Raw genomic sequence first — 19,687 nt, forward strand, 5'->3', positions numbered from 1 at the left:
GTCAGAAATGCCCAGGTGCCTAATTAGCACTTGGGGGTATTATCAAGGGCTTGGTTTCCAATTCAAAGCAAAACATGGTAGCATCTCATTTATTAAGATTAAGGAACGAAAAACTTACAGAAGTGAATTTAAAAGAATGTTACAGGGTTATCTCTAAGTACTAAAAGTAGTTTTTGCTCAATACCATTATTTTTTTATATCTTAAGGGGGTGGATAGTGAATTGGGAAGTTAAGAATGAAAAGAGGAGTGCTAACATATCAGTGATTTGCTAAAAAAAAAATACAGGGGCCCGCTTTTTATCTGTATTCACACAGGCAGGGGAGGAGGGTAGGTCTGTCTGGCGCTCCGTCACCCTGCGGCCTTGTCCTTGCCGTCGCCCTGCCTCTCGCAGTCACGTCTCCCCGCTTCCCCATCGCAGGCCAGCTCCTCCTCAGCCTTCGGTCACACCTCTGAGCTCAGTGTGAGCGGGCACTCGGTCGGGAGCCCTTCACCTCCCTCACGGCATCCGTCCGCAACTGCACCCTCTGACATGCTCCCACGCTCTGTGGCCATGCCTGCTGGCTTGTCTGAATCTTCCCCAGCCTGTGGGCACCAGGAGGCCTGGGACCACATCCATCTTCCTGCCTTGTTGCATTGCCAGGGCCTCGTTCCTGTTCTGCCCATAATAGGTGCTCAAAAAGCAGAAGCTCGATGGGAAAAAAAGAAAACTAATGAACTCTGTTGCCACCATTTGTAGAATTTGGAACAGCTTAGCCTTTTAATTACAAATAATTATTTTACTGTGATATAATAGTTGAAATGTTTAGTGGTGACTGAAAAGTATTGTACTTGAACTAGATGACCTGGGGCCCCTAGATTTCCTCTGTCTGCTTTGTATAGTGTCACCTTCACCTGTTGTCATTGATAGGAAACTGAGAAAAATCTTCGTTATTTTAATGAAAAGTGCTCAACTAACAGTTTCTTCTTGCCAAACTCATTTTTCAAAAAGTGTTTTTACTTCTTAAAAGCTTGATAAGCATCAGTTTTATGGAAACGTTTTTTAGTTAGTTACAAAGGTTGTAAAGTGTTGGTTAGTAAGTATATTGAAAAGAAAAATTTCTTTATTGAAAAGGAAAACTAAAAATAGGACGACAAAGTAGAAAATCTTTGATGGTTCAAGGAAAAACTGTGATTGAAAGAACACTCTTAGGGCCTCACTCGGTGTTGCATAATTAACTTGGATATAAACAGCTTTTATTTATGTGTTTTATTTATGTGTATCACCGACCTGATAGCAATTTCATCTTCCTTTTCTGAATGCCGTTTGGGTGCAAACCCAGCGCTTCCTCGGGGCTGTACTTAAATGTTTCCTTTTGGTAACAGTGTTGCTCAGTAAATTTGAAGTTAGGGGTTTTAATTTGGTTTTAGGATTTTTAAGACCAGCTCTGGTCACTGAGTATGAAAAAAAGAAAGGGGAAAACTAGAAGGCCCGGCAAGTTCTTAGTTTTGCAGCTGTGTTATTAAAAATCTCCACTAAAAAGTCTTTATCTTTTAACCAGAAGTGGCTATGGTTTGTAATCAGTTACCCCCTGATTGACAGGCTTTAATGTAGCTGAGAAGAAAGTACCGTGTCTCTCATCAATTGACTTTTCATCTGAACATAACAATAAGCGTAGAAGTCGCCACCTTCCTCCATACACGTGTGGGTAAGATAACCGTTGGGACGGTCGCGGAACACAGCCAAGCTGTGGAGGCTAAAAACTCTTAAATTAGACATTGAACCATTTGAAGCTTACGGTGTTAACAGAAATGAAGAGAGAGGAAGAAATCATTAAGTACAGCTACCAAGTAAAAATACATGCTCGTCTGAAAATCAGAAAAAACTTAATTCTTGCCTCTGAATTAACTTGTATAATTTTGAACTTTGAGATCTGCTAACAAAAACATTCCATTGCTTGGAGCCACCGGTGAACAAAACCACGTACAAATTCATTAACCGCCTGTTCTTGGGCAGCTTTGTACATAAAAGAGCTTTCAAGAGATTCATCACAGGCTTGTAGGATTTGGGTTATAATATTGCATAGTATCTGCTATCAAGGATAATGAGATGTAATAGATCACAAGGATAATTTGAAATCTATAGAGAATCTCAAACTCTCATTTAGCCAGTGGTTTCAATCTTTTGAGCAGATCTTTTATCAGAGTTGATAACTATCCAAATTGACTTATTGGAGTTTTGTTTTTCACTTAATTCTTTTGGGGCCAGGGCTGAAAAATAGCGAGGCCTTGAAAGACAGAGATAAAGCAGGATGTAGATGACCAGTGTGTTAATATAATCGTTAGAGTTATTTCTAAATGACGATCTCAGAAGAGAAAGCAGCTCCATTGTGCTTACGCTCAGAGACCAACAGTTCTCAGAGTATTGAGCCTTTATCAAAAAAAAAAAAAAAAAAATCGTTCCTGACAAAGCTGCTGCTGCGGGAAAACCTATTGCTTATTGGAAAAGGCGAAACCCTTCAGTGGCTCCCGGCTGCCCTGGAAAACACACTGCGAGCTGGAGCTGGGGAGCCTGGCTACACGGGCACGCAGGACGTGCAGGCGGCGTCCCCGCAGCGCGGGGCTCCCTCCTCTGGGACCTGTGGCCGTCCCCCTTGAGACCCGTGCTGCAGGGGCGTCGTGGGTTATGCGCAGGTACGCGGTGTCCTGCGAGCCCTGCTGGCCTGGTGGTGGTTTTGTCATCAGCTGGGTGGTGCGTGTGTATATCTTCCCTTCCTTTAGCGGAACTTTCTTCTGAAAATGAGTCTTTGGAGTACTTGCTACAGTACATCCCATAAAGCAGAGAGCCAAATATTATGCCTAAAGCGTATGACTCTGGGTTAGACGGTAGATTGAGTTCACTGCTGCTGGTTGACGCCTGGATCTCCGTGTATAAAATCAGACGTAATACCCACCAATGCTTGCCTTGCTTTTCATTTTAGAGCAAGCTTCTGCAAAGTTTGTTAGTCGTGTACTTTATCAGTAAAACAGTTTTAAGTGCACGTGTGTATATTTATAAAATGTTTATGCCATTGTATATAAATATGTCATATATAACAAAAATGTAAAGTTACTTGTAAGTAAAATTCATGTATTCTTACACCAATGTATTATATTCATTTTAAGATATACAAAGTGTGTGTTTTAAAAGAGAGGGTTGAGAAGTCAAATATAAGTGCAAGTTCTCATGTTTTCTTCCCATAAGTGCAGTGTTTCCGGGATTTAAATAAATGTAAGGGCACTTTGGCATTGCAAAGTGCTTCACAAATGTAAGTCTTGTTTTTATCACTATCATGGTTAGTCCACATTTCTTAAGGACTGCACTCCGGGCACTCCCCTGGACGTTCTAAGACAGAGGCGCGTGGAGCTTGTGTGAAGTGTTTTGCTGTTTCTCAGAGTTCCTTAAGACACCACTTTGAAATGTTAAGTCTAAGCATAGTGGCTGGAAAAATACATCATCTTGAAGCTCATTTTAATAATTACCAAGAGCACTGCTTATTAAGCCCTTATTACTTGCCAGGCACTGTGCTGAGTGCTTTTGTTATACTAGAAACTAGTGTTTCTCTAAAAGGTGTCCCTCAGTGTGGACAGGAGCATGGAGGCTCCGCATGGCTGGTCCCGTGGACAGTACGCCTGGAGAGACAGAGGCTGTGGGTAGTGGCATTTGCATGATTGAAGGTTGTACTAAGAGAGGTTAACTCGGTGTTGCTCCAGAGACAAGGGTTCTATCCAGAGGGAGTCGTCCTGACTTGATCTGGGAGAGAGAGAGAGAGAGACCCATCCCACAGCTGGAGCCCTTCTGTGCAGGGCTGCCTGGGGAGAAACTGCTTCCTGTTGCCAGATCCAGGGATAGTGTCCATTCCTCCATCAGGACAGAGATGAGACTAGTTGACCCTAAATTCCCTCTGACCTTTTAGGGCTTTATTATTCTTGGAGTCACTGAATTGCGTTTCGCTCCTCTGCTTGTACCCATTCCGCTTATTCCATATTGAAGGCCCGTGTCACTGCCTTAAGATCCCTCACGCCACCTGTGTTTGCACCATTGCCACCCTTGCCAGGTCCTCTCTCTGCCCACCTGGTTCCCTGCAGTGGCCTTTGCATGGTTCCTGAGCTAGCTTTCCTCCACTCCGGTCAGTCCTCTCTGTCCTGAAGTCTAGTCTTCCTTAAGTGCCACCCTTGTTACAGTATCACACGTTTTCTCTTACTGCAAACCATGATACCACAAACTTTGCAGGTTAAAACAGCACGAGGTTCTTACTTTGTAGTTCCTAAAGGTCGGAAGTCCAAGTGTGGCCTGGCCGGATCCTCCACTCAGGGTCCCCCTGGGCTGAAATCACTGTGGGCTGGGGCCGTGCTTCTCCCCTGGGGCTCGGGGGCCGCTGGCAGAACTCATACCTTTGCATCTCTGCGTCTGAGGTCCCCGGACCACTCTGCTCCGAGCGGCCGCCTGGGCTTCTTTGCCATGTGGTCCTCAGGTAGCTCACACGGGGAGGCTTGCTTTCTTCTAGGCCAGCCAGGGTGTGCCTGCTTGCGACCGTTTGAAAATCTAACAACCTGTTTTTAATTATAGAGAGCTTCTCCCTGGAGGAGACAGGCAGACCAGAGACTGCATCTGGTCACTCCTTGTCAGCGACGGCATCTGGGAGGATGTGGCCCTGACCAGTCTTAGGTCCAGCCTGATGGTTCCAGAAAGAGTTGTGGGTAGAACTGCAACTGTGCTAGGTGTCAGGACTGCCTTTGTCACCATGCACCTCCCTAGGTGGCTGCTGAGTCTCTGCATGGCGGTGATTGTGTCTGGGCTGGACCTCCGCCCACGAGCCAGGGGCAGGTGGGAGTGGGTGCATCGGGGTAGGGGTATCCCTCTTCCTTGGACCTCCAGAGTCACCCCTGGGCCTGCAGGACAGCGCTTCTGGGCTTCTGTTGGATGGGTCACACTTCATTGGCGACATTGATTTTATGTTTATTTGTGAAGGGACAATATGAGATTACCAAATAAAATATAATTTCAAGTGCTGTGAATGAAAGAATATATTACATTCACTGTTAATGAGATCCTGGTGCTGCAAAATGATTCCATGTAATGAATCCCAGGAAATCAATGAGCAGTTTAATTACCATTGTGGCAGTGCTGTGTGAGAGTATTGCTTTGGTCAGTTTTACAATTTATCAATTTTCTTTTCCTTTCTTTAAATTAATTGCTTTGATGAAGTAAGTATAAATACATTCTTTGTTAGCTTTTGATCTTTTTTTTAGAAATGTGTTACAAAATTCAGATTTCTTCCTTTTTAGTAATACTGGCCCCTGTATTATAAAAAATAATGGCCCCTATATTATAAAAAAATACACATTTTTTAATGTATATTACCGTTTACAATTTCTATATTTTTAAATGAGGCAATATTTCCATTTTGTAAATTTAATCATTGCTAAGTCTTACTAAAACATTGTCCTGGGCTTCCCTGGTGGCGCAGTGGTTGAGAGTCCGCCTGCCGATGCAGGGGACATGGGTTCGTGCCCCGGTCCGGGAAGATCCCACATGCCGCTGAGCGGCTGGGCCTGTGAGCCATGGCCGCTGAGCGTGCGCGTCCGGAGCCTGTGCTCCGCAACGGGAGAGGCCTCAACAGTGAGAGGCCCACGTACCACAAAAAAAAACCCAAAAAACAAAAAAAAACATTGTCCTTTTCTCTCTGTCATTCTTTTGTAAACTGCTTTCTGTCTCTTCTCAACTTACCACTTGACCCATCAGTCAAAAATTTGATGTGCTTTCTGTGTTTATTGTCCATTACCCAGTCATGCTCTGGGGGCAAATAAAAAGAAAAACACTGCTTTTGTGTGTCTGCATACCTTTTTCAATTTTAAACAAAGTGAATTTTCTTTTTACAGTATTTTTAGCTTGACAGTTCAGTGACTGTGTTGCTATCTTTTCCACTATGGTGGTAATTGATTTTTAAAACTTATTTATAAATCACAATACAAAATATTGACCTGGATATTTAGAGACATCTAAAGTTGTTTTTTATTTTGGTGACTCTAGATTTTACTAATTATATATTGAGAAAGTTATCATGGATTTTCTACACTCTTTTAACTTACCATAGATGTTTATAAGTAGTCTACTTTTTAAAAAATAACTTTATTTGTTTATTTTTGGCTGCGTTGGGTCTTCGTTGCTGCACGCAGGCTTTCTCCAGTTGCGGCGAGCGGCGGCTACTCTTCGTTGCAGTGCGCGGGCTTCTCATTGTGGTGGCTTCTCTTGTTGTGGAGCACGGGCTCTAGGCACACGAGCTCAGTAGTTGTGGCTCACGGGCTCTAGAGCACAGGCTCAGTAGTTGTGGCGCACGGGCTTAGCCGCTCCGTGGCATGTGGGATCTTCCCAGGCCAGGGTTCGAACACGTGTCCCCTGTGTTGGCAGGCGGATCCTTAACCACTGAGCCACCAGGGAAGCCCAGTAGTCTACTTTTGGTCTAAGATTCAAGGTCTCAAAATAGAGTCAAGAATTATTTCAACTGATTTACTCTATGGAGAGAAGCAATTTACTGAGTTCCACTTTGAGAGGGAGAACCCTGCTGTCTCTTTTCCTTTGAATTCCCGCATTGACACCATGGACCCTTTGTTCTTCGGGTACTGCTGGGAAGGAGCCTGGGTGTTGAGAACTCTTCTCCCAGTCCTGGCTTGTCGCCACACATGGGGTGACACGTGAGGAGCCACTGAACCCATGTTCAGGGCTGCTGAGTTGTGCAAAACAAGATGACTGATCCTAGAACACAGCCTGTTGTAAGGCTTAGCGGTTGATGTTGTGATGTCTGGAAAGAGTGACAAGACTCCGCAAAGGAGGATGCTGCTTGAGTTTTGCGCATCTCTTGCTAGGTAGGTATGGCTAGGGCTCCTGCCTCCACGGGCTTATATTCCATGGAGGCGCTGGAGTGTGACAAGTACCAGGAGGGAAATTGAAGGGTGATGTACCTGGGGAGAGCCTCCCGCACGTGAGATGGTCAGGGAAGTTCTCCCTAAGACGTGATATTTAAGACAAGATCTGAAGGACGAGAAGGATCCAGTTATGGGAAGAGGCAGAGGGAACAAAAAGTACAAGGACCTTGAGGCAAAAAAGAGCTTGACCTGCTCAGAACAATGCCTCATGTCCAGCACGGTACCGATTGTGGGTTAGGTGTGCAGTAAATGTTTGTTGAGTGAATAAGTGAATGACTGGATCTGAAATACCTATCTTATTTTTCACTTTTGAGTGTAATGGAGTTAAAGGAAAATTGGCGTTTTTCTATAGTGAACACATATAGTTTTTATAATCAGAAAAATGTTTTGTAAAACTTTTTTTTTAATGAAAGATCAGCCTACAGGTCATGTTGTTGTAGTGGATTGTTTCACATGGAGGGGGCTTGCTTGGCCGATACCGTCTGGCCCTGCGTGGTGACGAGCTCTGCTCTGTTTCTGTGTTGCAGCCCTTGTGGTCAGCACCACCTCAGCCGGATTTGCCTTGGCCCCAGCACCTTTTGACTGGCCCTGCTTCCTGCTGACTTTTGTCGGAACTGGCCTGGCTTCCTGCGCTGCCAACTCCATCAATCAGGTCAGTGTGTCACCTTTCAGCTGGATCACGATTTTGTTACTTCTTAGATGATGATATTGTCACATAAAAAAAAAAAAACCTTCCAGGCTTGCACCTGTAACTGGGAAGGTCCTGTGAACCTGTGTCCTACAAGGTCTGGGACACAGAATCAATTTGTCTTTTCTATTGAGGCGAAAGGTTTTCACATATTTTCAGGGGAGAGAGTGTTAGAGTATCTGCCTCAAATGACCAGGATTCGGGGTTAGGAAGTGTTTTAGGGCCGTCAGACTTTCTCCTCTTACCCACTTCAGGTACATTCCCCTGCGCTTACATTATTATGTGCTGTTCTTTCTTTGGTTTGACTTGTTTGCGTTTTAAACCACCACTATGCAAAACAGTGTATTTTAAACAAGCATATCCAGCTTAAAAAAAAAAATCAAAAATTCAGTATTCAGTAAACTTGGTGTGTGGAGTCAGAATATATCAAAAAATTAATTAGCACATTAATGCATCTTCCTCTCCCTATTATGTATTATTTTAAACATCAAAGTGATTCTCTAAAATAGTTTTTTCCCTCCGCCTGGTCATTGTGGGGTGCCCCAGCCTTGTGGCTTTCTCATAAGATGCTGTGGTGGAAAAGTCTTGGCTAAAACGTAAAGAAAGTCATTTTCATCACCAGAACACCCAAGAGGAGTTGGCACGGTTTTAAAACTGGCGTCCAAGTTACCAGCAGGAAAACAGCTTGGCTGAGTGCATGCGTGAGTCGGTAGTCTGAAAAACATGAGTGTTTTCATTCGGTGATGCCGAACATCATTGTGGTGTTTACAATGTGTTACCAGCTTTTTGGAGAAGGATCCATCTATTTCAAATGAAGTTAATTTTCTGTTACAATTTTAAGCATCAAAACAGTCTTACAGTGAGGTTCAGACAGCCCTGCTCCTTTGTCCCTCCTGTAAACCATGATGCCATCTCTTCCAAGTTGCTCCTACCCTTTGCTGCCCTCCCATATTCCCTGGCTAAGAGAACGGTCATGGTTTCACAATGAACATGTTTTTAATGAAAATTGGAGTAAAATGCAGTACAAGCAAAATGGATTTATGTGGCTATTTTGGGGTCTAGGTTTCAAAATAGTTTTTAAATTATTACTTTTATGTAATTGTAAATCTGGGTCAAAAGATTAAGCCAGGAAAACATTCTAGTTTTCAGGCTCCTTTTAAAAATTGAAGAACTGCATTTATCCTTGGGGTATTAACTGCTGTCTTCTGTTTCAATTACACGGATTTTTAAATAGAGGCTTCAGACAAAAGTGTGGAGACTCAGAAAACAACAAGAAACTAATAAGCATCAAATGGTTCAGAAATGCCCCAATATTATAAAAGATAATACAGAATGGCCTTGAGTTGGAGCTGCCTGCCTCCGCTCCCACCACCACCAGAAAGAAAAAGGTGGTTCAAGAATTCATCACGGGGAAAAACCCTTCAGTTGTAGCAAAGAAATATCTGGAGGAAATAAATGATTTACATTTAGGCAGAAATTTGTGGAAGCTGAACATAAACCGAGGTTTTAGAAATTTTAGAAGTTTAAATGAGTTTAGATGGCTATGTTAGTTCGCAGTCTGTAGGAAGTACGTTTGCTGCAGGGGGTGAGTTGGGTTCTGTTGGTTTTAAACTGGTGGGGTTCTTTCTGTGCTGACAAGTGGCAGTGCCTGTCGCTTCTGTTTGTCGCCTCCGTAGGCTGGTTTCCTCGCCTGGCCCACCTCTCACGCACACAGCCGTCCTCCTTGTCTTCTGGAACTTTCTCACACCCTCTGCAGCAGCGTTGGGCGTGGCGTCCGCCCTTCATCAGTGCTATTGGACGCATGAATAATTTCTTCATCTTACTGTATTCATCACATTGCTTCCTTCCTCTTGCCTTGGACTGTGATTTCATTGGGAAGCCTTGTAATTACTTAAAAATCTCAATGGTTTCCACTGCTGTCGAATTTCATGGTTATTATGGTATCAGTTAGCTTCTTAAATTACAGTATTTTCTAAATAACGTTGGAAATATTTTAGTTCTAGTGTTGTTAAGCAGTCTCATAAAATTAAAATAAGGGAATGTGAGGAGATTTTCATTAGTGCTTTTCTTTAGTGTAAGCAGAACGAAGAGCACAAGGCCACAAGAATTTGCCTGAGTTTTTGACCAGCAGATAAAGAGTCCTTGGCAAAAAGGAAGCGCTTCCTGCTTTTTTTTATCTGCGACCCGCAGCATGTAGGATCTTAGTTCCCCGACCAGGCGTCGAACCTACGCCCCCTGCATTGGAAGCACGGAGTCTTAACCACTGGGCCGCCAGGGAAGTCCCTTCCTGCCTTTTTGAGGGAGCTGGTGTTCAACTGAAAGAATGCAGATGTGTGGTTGGTGTGCCCGAACATTCTCCAGCTTCTGATAGAGTTCTATAGGGAGAAAATGTCCTTCCGTCACGTTTATAATAGGATTCAAGTAGCATTTCACATTTTTTTAATACTTCTCTTAGCTGTTATTCATTTAGTTCTGAGGATTTCTTCTTCGTACCCTGCTTCTGTGATCTCTCTTTGTGAAAGTAGGAAAAATAAAGCGTTGGAAAACAGTTCTTACATTTCTTTTAAGGAGGGAAAATGAGGTTTAGCTTCTGATTTATGAAGTCCTGACTAATGCATAAAGAGATTCATGTATATGTAAGAAACCACTAACATGACAATATAAAAAGGAATTTTACACCCATGTTTTGTAAACCATATGCATACTTCATTTAAAGCCATAGGGCAGCTTGAAAGCGGGAATGCCTTCCAAGGATGAAAGCAATCCATAAAATTCAGCGACTGTTATATAGATGGCTTTGACTGATCGAATCTTGTAAAACGAGAGACCAAAAGGAAGAAGCTGAATAAATTCAATTAGAATGAATTAACAAGTTGAAAGATAAGAATTATCAGAAAATTATCATCACAGCTCTTGGCTATTTGACGTAACGGATACTGTTGTAATAAGCTGTATTGGGGATTATTTTACTTATGTTACACATATATGAATTTTTTTAATAAAGGTCAAGAGTGTATGTCAGTAAGTGCATTTCTACAGGATGAATTTTAACAGTGATTCCATTTTATGGGTGTGCCACAACTTTCCCAGCCAATCCTCTACGGTTGCAACTTTTTGCTTCTACAAGTAATGCCACACGCACCTCTGTTTTTAAAGGACAAAATACTGGAAGTGAAATTGCTGAGAGAAAGGCTACCAGCCAAAGCATTTATGAAAATGATTTAATGCTGGAATGTATGATCTTAGCAGAATAATTAATTTCTAATATTCATACAATGCTTTAGAGTTTACAAAGCGTATTTACATAAATTATTACTTAAGCCGTACAACCCTGTGGGGTAGGTGGCATTATTTCCATTTCTGTTTGTAAAACGTTTTGTTTTGCCGTTGAATTATTCTTTTTAAAAGCAACATTTAAAATGATGATGAAAATAAAGTGTTTATTGCACATCAGTGAGAAACTGTAAGTAAAAATAACAGTAACATTTTTTATTTTATGTCCCCTTGTGCCAGGCACTGTTTTGTGTGAGTCACAGCAGAGAAAAAGCAAAAATCCCTGCCCTCGTATCTTGCATCCCAGCACCCAAATAGATCCACTGCTCTAGTAGCTTGTATCCCAGCACCCAAATAGATCCACCACTTACCATTGTAATTTATGTTATTACTGTGCAGACTTTTTTCACGCACATACCTTCATATTAATTTCTCACAGAAATGATATATATATAATATGTATATTTTCTATATATTTTTTCTTTTAAGTAGTATGTCATGAATGTCTTTCCATGTCGATATTTGCTATATGGCATGATTTTAAGAGTCCTATATAGATATACCATGATTTGTTTAATTGGTTTCTCCTTATTTGACATTTTAGGGATTTTCAATTTTTGCCCAAATAAATAATGCTGAGCTGAAATTCTTGTAGCTGAATCTTTGAACATGTCCACAACTATTTCTTTAGGTAGATTCCTGGAATTGTGCCCCTGTATTAAAAGATACATAGTTTTCAAAATAAAAAGTTAAAATTAAAAAAGATATGTATTTTAAGTACAGCTTAATTTCTTCCCTGAAGGTCTTTTTTTGTTTGTTTGCTTCAAATCAACTTACGCTTCCACTTGGCAGTGTGTGACAGCTCATCACTGACGCTGCGTATTGGAAAATCTATGCTGGGTTTATAGGTGACCTTAGATGTGTCCTTTTAATTCAAAGTGTTTTGATTCCTCAGGAGGTAGAGTGGTTTTTTATTTGGGGAGACTGTTTAAATGCTTATTTGCCATTTCTGTTTGCCCATTTTGCTGTCCGATGCTTGCCTTTGTTTAAGAAGTCTCGAAGTACGTAGATTGGATTAACTTTTTCTCACGTAAGGTCGGAATATTTTCTGCAGTTTTTTGGGGTTGTTTTTGAAGTGCAGATGTTTCATATGTTTATACAGTCAGATCTTTTAATTTTTAATACAGGGTTTCTTAGTCTTGGCCCTCTTGACTGTTTGGGCTGGAAAACTTTGTCCTGTGCATCCTGGGGTGTTTCCCATGGTCCCTGGTCTTTGCCCACTGGATGCTGTTAGCACCAACCCCCTAGTTGTGACGCCTGAAAATGTCTTCAGACGTTGCCAAATGTTGCTTGGGGACTTGGTTGAGAACTACGGCTTTGATGATTTCTACTTTTGGTTTCACTCTAGATCCTGGCTACAGCTCCTGCCTCGGGCAGTCTCTGGCTCACCTTTCTTCTTACGTAACTGCCCACTGATGGCTGGGGTGACCACGTGGCCTGGTTTACGCTGGTGTTCCTTGTGTAATTATTAACAACGCCCCTTTTAACTCAGTTTAGACGAGAAATCCTATGTCCCTCTCTTCATAGCCCACCTGCGCCTTCCATCTTTCACTGTAAATGTGGTGTGGTAAAAGCATCTTTGTGTCAAGTGATTTGGGCTTGGGTTCTGGCTTTTCTACTCCCAGGTGCACTGATTGGACCCGGGTCAACTGGCTTGCCTCACCTTCACCCTCTCTGTAGTTACGTGCTGGATCTACTGTCAGGCTGATTGTGGTGCTGTGTGTGCGCCTGCAAATAAGACCAAGAATATTTTCCTCCATTATTACTCTGCTGTTGGTAGATTGTTCAGGAAGTTTGGTGACTCGTTTTGTGTTGGATCTCTTTAGTTTTTATAATATCCCTGGCATACTGAATACTACGGTCGCCATTTACTTTCAGGGTAACTGGCTCTGTTGATGGGCAGCCTGATGATTCGAAATGTCTTCCTCCTATTGAGCCAAAGTCGGCCTCCTTATCCCTCCAAACTATGGGTCATTGCGCTCCTGTCTGTGACAGTTCAGTGTCCCTTCTTCCTTGTGACCGTGCTCCCAGTCTATCACTTCCTAACTGTGGTTAATAGGCTCTTGTGGTGTTGCAGTGAAATTATTCATCTGTAGCTCATCCCTAGGGAACGCTGAACTCCTTGAGACCAGTGATTATGATTTACTGATCTTGTCTGACCATCACCTCTTCCCACAGCATATAGCTGGCCAGGAGGGTGAAATTCCAAAGGAAGTCATACTGGGAAAAAAAGGAATATTTATGGGGGAAGCCGGGGAAAGTAGTAAGAGATTTCCATAATAACAGTAGTCGCAGCTGACACTTATTTCGCACTTAACCAGCTGCCAAGTAAGGTTCTAAGCATTTTGTAAGTATTAGCTTGTTTGTTTGAATCTACGTTCATGGGATTTCAAAAAATGGCTCCTTTGAAAGATGAAATAAATGATGAATGAATTCATAACCTAGACTTAGCTCTAAGAAGAACTATTGATGTTCTCAGAGACTTTATTTTGGAGAAAATGACAAGAAAGGCACAAAACGTAAGTAGAGTTTCAGATCTGAGAGGTTATAATTAGAGAGGTAAAGGAGATAAGGTCATGTTATCTTTGGGATCTAGTGTATCAGAGTGTTGAATTTTTATGAAAGGAAATGAAAGAGATCAAGAGGTGTGAATAAAATAGGGTCAAGAAGAGACCTGTTTTTTGTTTGATACTGACAGTACTTGAGAGACTTTTCATGGCTGAAGTAAGGTAAAAAGGAAGAGCTTTGGATAAAGAGCTCTGAATTTTAGGGTGGGTAGGGCAAAAGAAAATTCACAGCCTTTTAAACTGTGAGAGGAGAGACAGATAAAGATTTTCCTGTTTTCTCAGTGAATATGAGATTAATATCTAAAGCATCTTTCTCTGTTTTCCCTTTCTCTGATGTTTTTTTTGTTTTGACTCTGCAGTCTGCCTTGAGCAATAGGAGTTGACTTCATCTTCCATGTTGAACAGAAGTGGTTAGGAAACTCGGTGTTGTATTCTGGGGGAGGAAGGCTGATGTCAGCGAACACTGGCGATGTGATGTATAGAACGTATTGTCTGTGTAAGAAAAATCAATAAGAGAAATGTATTTTTCTTCTGAATGTTGTGATTTGTTTGACGTCGATGTTTTAACTGGTGGGCAACTTGCGTTCACTCCGAGGCTTCTGCAGTCCGCAACTTGTGGCTTAGTCAGATGACTCAGATTAGCTACTGCGCTAGATCAGTTTTGCAGAGTCTTCGAATAGCATGTGGGAAGAAGTCTCCAACTAAATATGTTTTTTATATAAGGCAAATGATGAGCATTACTGAGCAACGTCAGAAAGAAAATGCGTTTTCAATGCAGTCTCTTTCCCTGCATTGATATAACCCCAAATAGTTCCTAAATTACATTTGATTCCTTACTCCAGCATGATCCGTCTAAGTAGAGTGAGTTTGGCATTGGAATTCATAACCGCATAACTCTAGGTGAAGTTTGGCCAGCAAATGTAGAGATGACGATAATTTGAACATATATTCGTAGACAGTATTTTATAATTTACATGCCACCTTAACTGACCATTATTTTGTTTGCTTCTTACAACAACTCTGAGGTGGCATCGTCCCAGTGCTATAGAAGAAAAAACTTGATCACACATCTGAACCTGGTCAAATTGAGAGCAGAATCTGTGGGCCGTGGGCCCCTAGTTCACTGCTTCTTCCCCTCGCTTGAAATGTGTTAGTCCGGGCACCACTCGGAATAGGGCTGTTCCCACTGACTGAGTCACCTTCCCTCAGCTGACTGGCATCCTTGCTGCGGAGCCCTGGAGGTGAAGGAGCCGTCATGGGCCGGCAATGTCTCTGTCTCTAGTGAGACAGGGAGGATTTGAAGCACTTACGCCCTGTAGAAGCCAAGTGCTCCATTAATGTTAGATGTTATTATTGTTATTGATATAAAAGTGTGGTCTGTTTCTGGCCCACTTTCAGAATCTGGTTACCGTCCAGTTATCTCCAGTTAGGGTCATAATATAGAGAATGGGATATTTTCCTCAGTGTACTAAGAGCCTTGGGTTAGCCCTGCAAACTGTAATATATGCATGTGCGTGAATATGCGTATATATTTATTTCAAGCGTGTAACACCTGCACGTGGTATTGGAATATGTGGGGACTTGGGCTCAGCAGGCATTATTCGTCCTCTGCCACTTCATAGCCGTGTGGGGTTGTGTAGTCAGTGCTGGTAAATCTAAGAAATACTGGTGAAAAAGGCTGATAAATCACAAAAGCAGGAATTTAATTGAGACATAATGGAATTAATGGAAGTGATACTAATGTAGGTTTTTGGAGTTGTGGTTCTTGGCTTGTGTCTCTGGGCAGCGGGTTGTGAGTGACTGTGATGTGGGAGGTTTAGAAACTAGCTTCCTGCCTGGATGGCTCCCTGTCTTCTGAACCCAGCAGGAGTCAGGCTGAGTTTTTCCCAAATTATCTTTCTTTTCTTTTCTTTTTTCCCCAAGTCTTCAGTTATGTTTTGCCTTTCCTGATAGCTTGTTCATCTGAATCCCTTCAGCTTGTTTGTTCTCTGCTCGGAGCCAGCCTCCCTGCCCCGCTGTTTTCTAGGTGAGGTTGACTCTTGGTTGACTGATGACACTGATGTCAAACTTGACCATGAGGACTGACCCTGGGAAGCCATCTCATACTCACACTCTCTTTGTCTTAGTCGCTGCTCTTAGTGTTTAACACGTGAAAAATTTCAATGTTTTAGTATTTTCACTTTAAAATCGGAGTCATTTGATGACTCTGAATTCCATACTGAACTTCCAGACACTTGAATAAGAATAGGAATCAGGGTGTCCGCGATGGACAGTGGAACAGATTTGTTAGACCTGTGCTCTTGAATGCAAACCGACTTTTGAGGATCCTTTGTTTGTTGCTATTTCTAACCAGTTAAGGAGCTCCATACTGCTTTAGGCAAGGTATTAGACCTTTAAAATTTGTATGTAAGTAATTAAGTAAATCCTAAAATTTACATTTTCACGACCACCCAGTCCTGTCTTATCGATTTTCCAAGAAGTTTTAGAAAATATTTTTTGGTAAGAAGGGGAAATTACTTACCTGTGTGATTAATCTTAAGGAAAATTTCACTCTGGCATTTCCTTCAGATCCTATGCCAGATTTCTCTTGGAAGCAGTGATCACAGGGGGAACAAAGAAATTCTAAAGGATTTGAATGATGGAGTGTAAAGATAGGATGAAACAAAAGAGAAAATTGGGTAGTTAATAAGATTTATGTATGCTTGTAATATAGAGTATCCTTATACCTGAAAATATACTGTGTAACCTTAAAATACTAAGAAAATGCGCAGTTTTAGCTTTTATTCCAACGGAGATTTCTTTAATCCTAGAAGATATTTACCTGCTAGCTTATAAAAAAGAAAACTACGGCTGAAATAAAAGTCTAGTGTATTATCCTAACATTTTCATTAATATATCTGAGTAAAATTACGTTATTCTGATACCACTTTTAGCAAAAATATGGTTGATGATCTAGAAAATTGCTACTGTTCATATTGCTGTTATTAGGTGAACTAATACGAAGGATTAAACGGTGCTGTGTATAATTTCCTTAAACAGCTTGCTCAAGATACGTGACTAAAGATCTCTCTCCTAAAGCTAATGCTGTCAACTCCTAATTTAAAATAATGGGGATTAAACAAGACGTGGGATGTTAAGAATTTAAAAATATCTTAAGACCAGATTCTCAGTTCTTATCAGAGTATTCAGGGATTTTGTAAATTAGGGTATTAGTAAAGGACACTTTTGACTGAGCCTGGATTCCCTCCTTGATTTTCACTTGGCTCTTGAGTAAATGACGGAATGGCAAAATAGCTTATTTAAATAAGCATGCGGTTAACCTGGAACAATTAGACAGTCCCCGGATTCAAAGTCTAACATGTTTTTGCAGAAGAAGAAAAATCGTTCTTAAGTTTTTCAGCAGAGAGATATTTAGCCATCCCAAATGCCTCTGGCTTAAGTAAAGTCAGGTCGCATTAAAAAATGATGCTTTCCGTAAGTATGTGGTGAACAATCAGGCCTCAGGACTTTGCTTTAATGCCTTTGAAAGTCAGGAAGATGTGACTGAGCTGGCTTTCACTCGCGCAGAGTTTTGTTTGTTCTGCTGAGTTCAAGTCCAAATCGCCGAGGCGGGGAGGGGGGAGGCTGTTGGAGTCTCCCCGGCATCCCCCGCCTGTTGGAGAGAGGCTCCGATTTGCCCGTGACCAAAAAAGCAGGGTGCCGTTACTTAGTAGGAAATGCTAGTACCAGGTGGTCGTCTCTTCCTGAAAGTCATTTTTGGGAAGGATCCTCGCACGTTCATCGGCTCCTTTTGCCAGTGATCAAAAGGTCAGTCCCTGCTCTGAAGTAGCACCTAGTCTGGTAGGGAAGACAGTTGTGTAAATAAGTACAGTGGAATAATAAAGCACACTAGTATAGGGGAAGAATACAGGCAGTGTACAGGGAAGGGGCCGGGAGTGGTCATTGCCCGCTCTGGAGGGCAGGAGAGCTTCCCCAAGAAGGGACCAGAGCCTCCAAAGGTCAGGTGAGTGTTTACCAGCTAGATGCGTGTGAGAGGGGAACTTTCCAGGCAGAGAGAAGGTCATGAGTAAAGACCCGGAGACTGAGGCCCCGGTTGGGGCTGTGCTGTGAGATTCGGCCGAAGGACTCAGCAGGGGTGGGGCATCGCAGCTGGCCTGCCATGCTCAAGCATCCGGACTACCCTGTAGGTGCTGGGCAACCATGGTGGGTGGTCATAAAGCCATCACACCTGTAACGGCTCTCAAGCACTCTAAGGGTGGAGAAGAAGGCGCTGACTTTGACCCACGGACACTGCGTGGTCCGTTTCCTCTCCAGCCCCACCTCCTTCCACGTCCCCGTCTTAGACCATGGAGTCTGCCGGGATCACAGCTGAAGTGTCATTCATTCAGCAGACGCTTCCTGCAGGCCTGTGTCCTGCCAGGCACTGTGCTTGGTGCTGGCAGCAGGAAGGTCGCTCGTCTGTTGGAGTTTAAGTGGAAAAGCAAAAGGTGGGCGGTAAATATTTTAACAAGAAAACACCAGGCAGGGATGAGGACGCGATGAACATAGAAGCAGGCAGTGCAGCAGCGTCAGGTCCCCACCTGCATCACCTGGGCAGCGTGCCTTCATGGCGCTTTTCACGATTGTAAGGATGCGTTTGGATGATTGATTGATCGTAAGCTCAGCGCGGGCAGTGATCTTGTCTGTTTCTCTGGCGCAAGGGAGCCGCTCACAGAGGCCAGGAAGGCTGAGGGTCGAGCCCAGGCTCACTGACCAGGCTGCTGGTGGAGGTTCGGTATCTGCCACCCGTGAGCCCTGTGACTCGGGCGGTTGACCAAACCTGTCTCAGCAGAGGACGTTTTGAGAAAGTAAATGACGCAGTTAGTTCTTAGAGAGGGGCCCGGTACTTAGAAGGCAGGCAGGCAATGTTAATTATTATGACTTCTTATTAACAGGAATTTATTGACTGAGGAAAGGAGATGGGGAGATTTTCTTTCTATAAAAATTGATTCAGCTTTTCTGGGACACCAAGCTTGAGGACAGACTGGTTCAGATAACAAGTAGAGCTCATGAGAGCTTGAAGGGGCGTCGTTAGGAGAGATGCCAAGTTAGAGGACTTGATCGTTAATTTGATGTCCTAGTGCAGAAAAGAAAGGTGTGTACACACCTGGTAGATTTCTGACACGGGGGAGTGGGTGGATAGAGTGCCATCCACCCATGATGCCCAGGTGGGGAACACAGAAGAAGGAGCAGGTCTTGGCAAAGAAATAATAATGCAGTCTGGATTTGGCAGCATGGAGTTGGGGGGAGAGGGGTGGCGGGTAATGTTTGCCGCGCTTTTGGCGTCTCCAGGTGGAGATGGGTAGGGCCAGCATCCGAGCAGGAGACAGAGACAACGAAAATGTGGAGAGCTGGTACCAGAAAACTGGCGGTGGGCATCCAGGTGAGAGTGAATGGGGGCTGGGGGCAGAGGGCAGCCTGGACTTGAGGACAGTAGAGAGGCTGCACTCTGTGGGCTGGGACTGGTGTGAACATTTTGGGTGTTTTCTGTGATGGGAAAATAAAGATCTTGGACAAACAGAGGGAAGTTATGTCAGAGGCGTGTGGATGGATCGACTCAGAGTAAAACCCCAAGTCCCCCCGCCTGGGTGCTGCTCTCCTCCCTCTGGCAGCCTTGCTCATCCAGCTCCAGCCACGCGGCTTCTTTGCCCTCACCCCAGCCCGTCAGTAACGCTCCTGGCGAGAGTCTGGGGGTCTTCGTGCCCGCTGCCTCCTCACAGGTGTCCACGTGGCTTCGCTCCGACTTCCGCTCAGGTTTCTCCGGCCCTGAGCCAAGGGCAGGCCCACACTCTGCGCTCCTGTCCCTCTCCTCTGACCTTGGTTTTATCTATTGCTCTTCCCCCAGGGCCTAGAAAACGGTCCAACACATAGTAGGAGCTCAGCGTGTGAATGAGTCAGTGATGACTGTTGCTTATCGTTTGGTGGGAGAAATGGATGTCAATCAAAAAATGACACAGATAAATGTAAAATCCCAACTGTGGTGAGTGGTTGAGGCGTTCAGGGCACACAGAGGGGATGCCTAACCCGTCTGTGAGGAAGACAGTCAGTGCGTTGATGCTGAAGAAGCAAACTGGAAACCTGTGCTTGGCCTCGTCATCCACCCCGGTCTTCCCGTGG

At 43.3% G+C, this 19,687-nt stretch overlaps 1 protein-coding gene across 1 annotated transcript in view; it reads left to right on the forward strand.

Moving 5' to 3' along the window:
* Positions 1-19,687, forward strand: part of COX10 (cytochrome c oxidase assembly factor heme A:farnesyltransferase COX10) — a 109,869-nt gene that overhangs the window by 14,612 nt on the left and 75,570 nt on the right. The window contains exon 4 of the mRNA XM_082861472.1: positions 7,471-7,595. Coding sequence (XP_082717598.1) covers positions 7,471-7,595 — 125 coding nt within the window. The remainder of the gene's footprint in view (positions 1-7,470; positions 7,596-19,687) is intronic.

Source organism: Leucopleurus acutus (assembly GCF_964270905.1).
Source record: "Leucopleurus acutus genome assembly, chromosome: 19".
NCBI classification, from domain to species: Eukaryota; Metazoa; Chordata; class Mammalia; order Artiodactyla; family Delphinidae; genus Leucopleurus; species Leucopleurus acutus.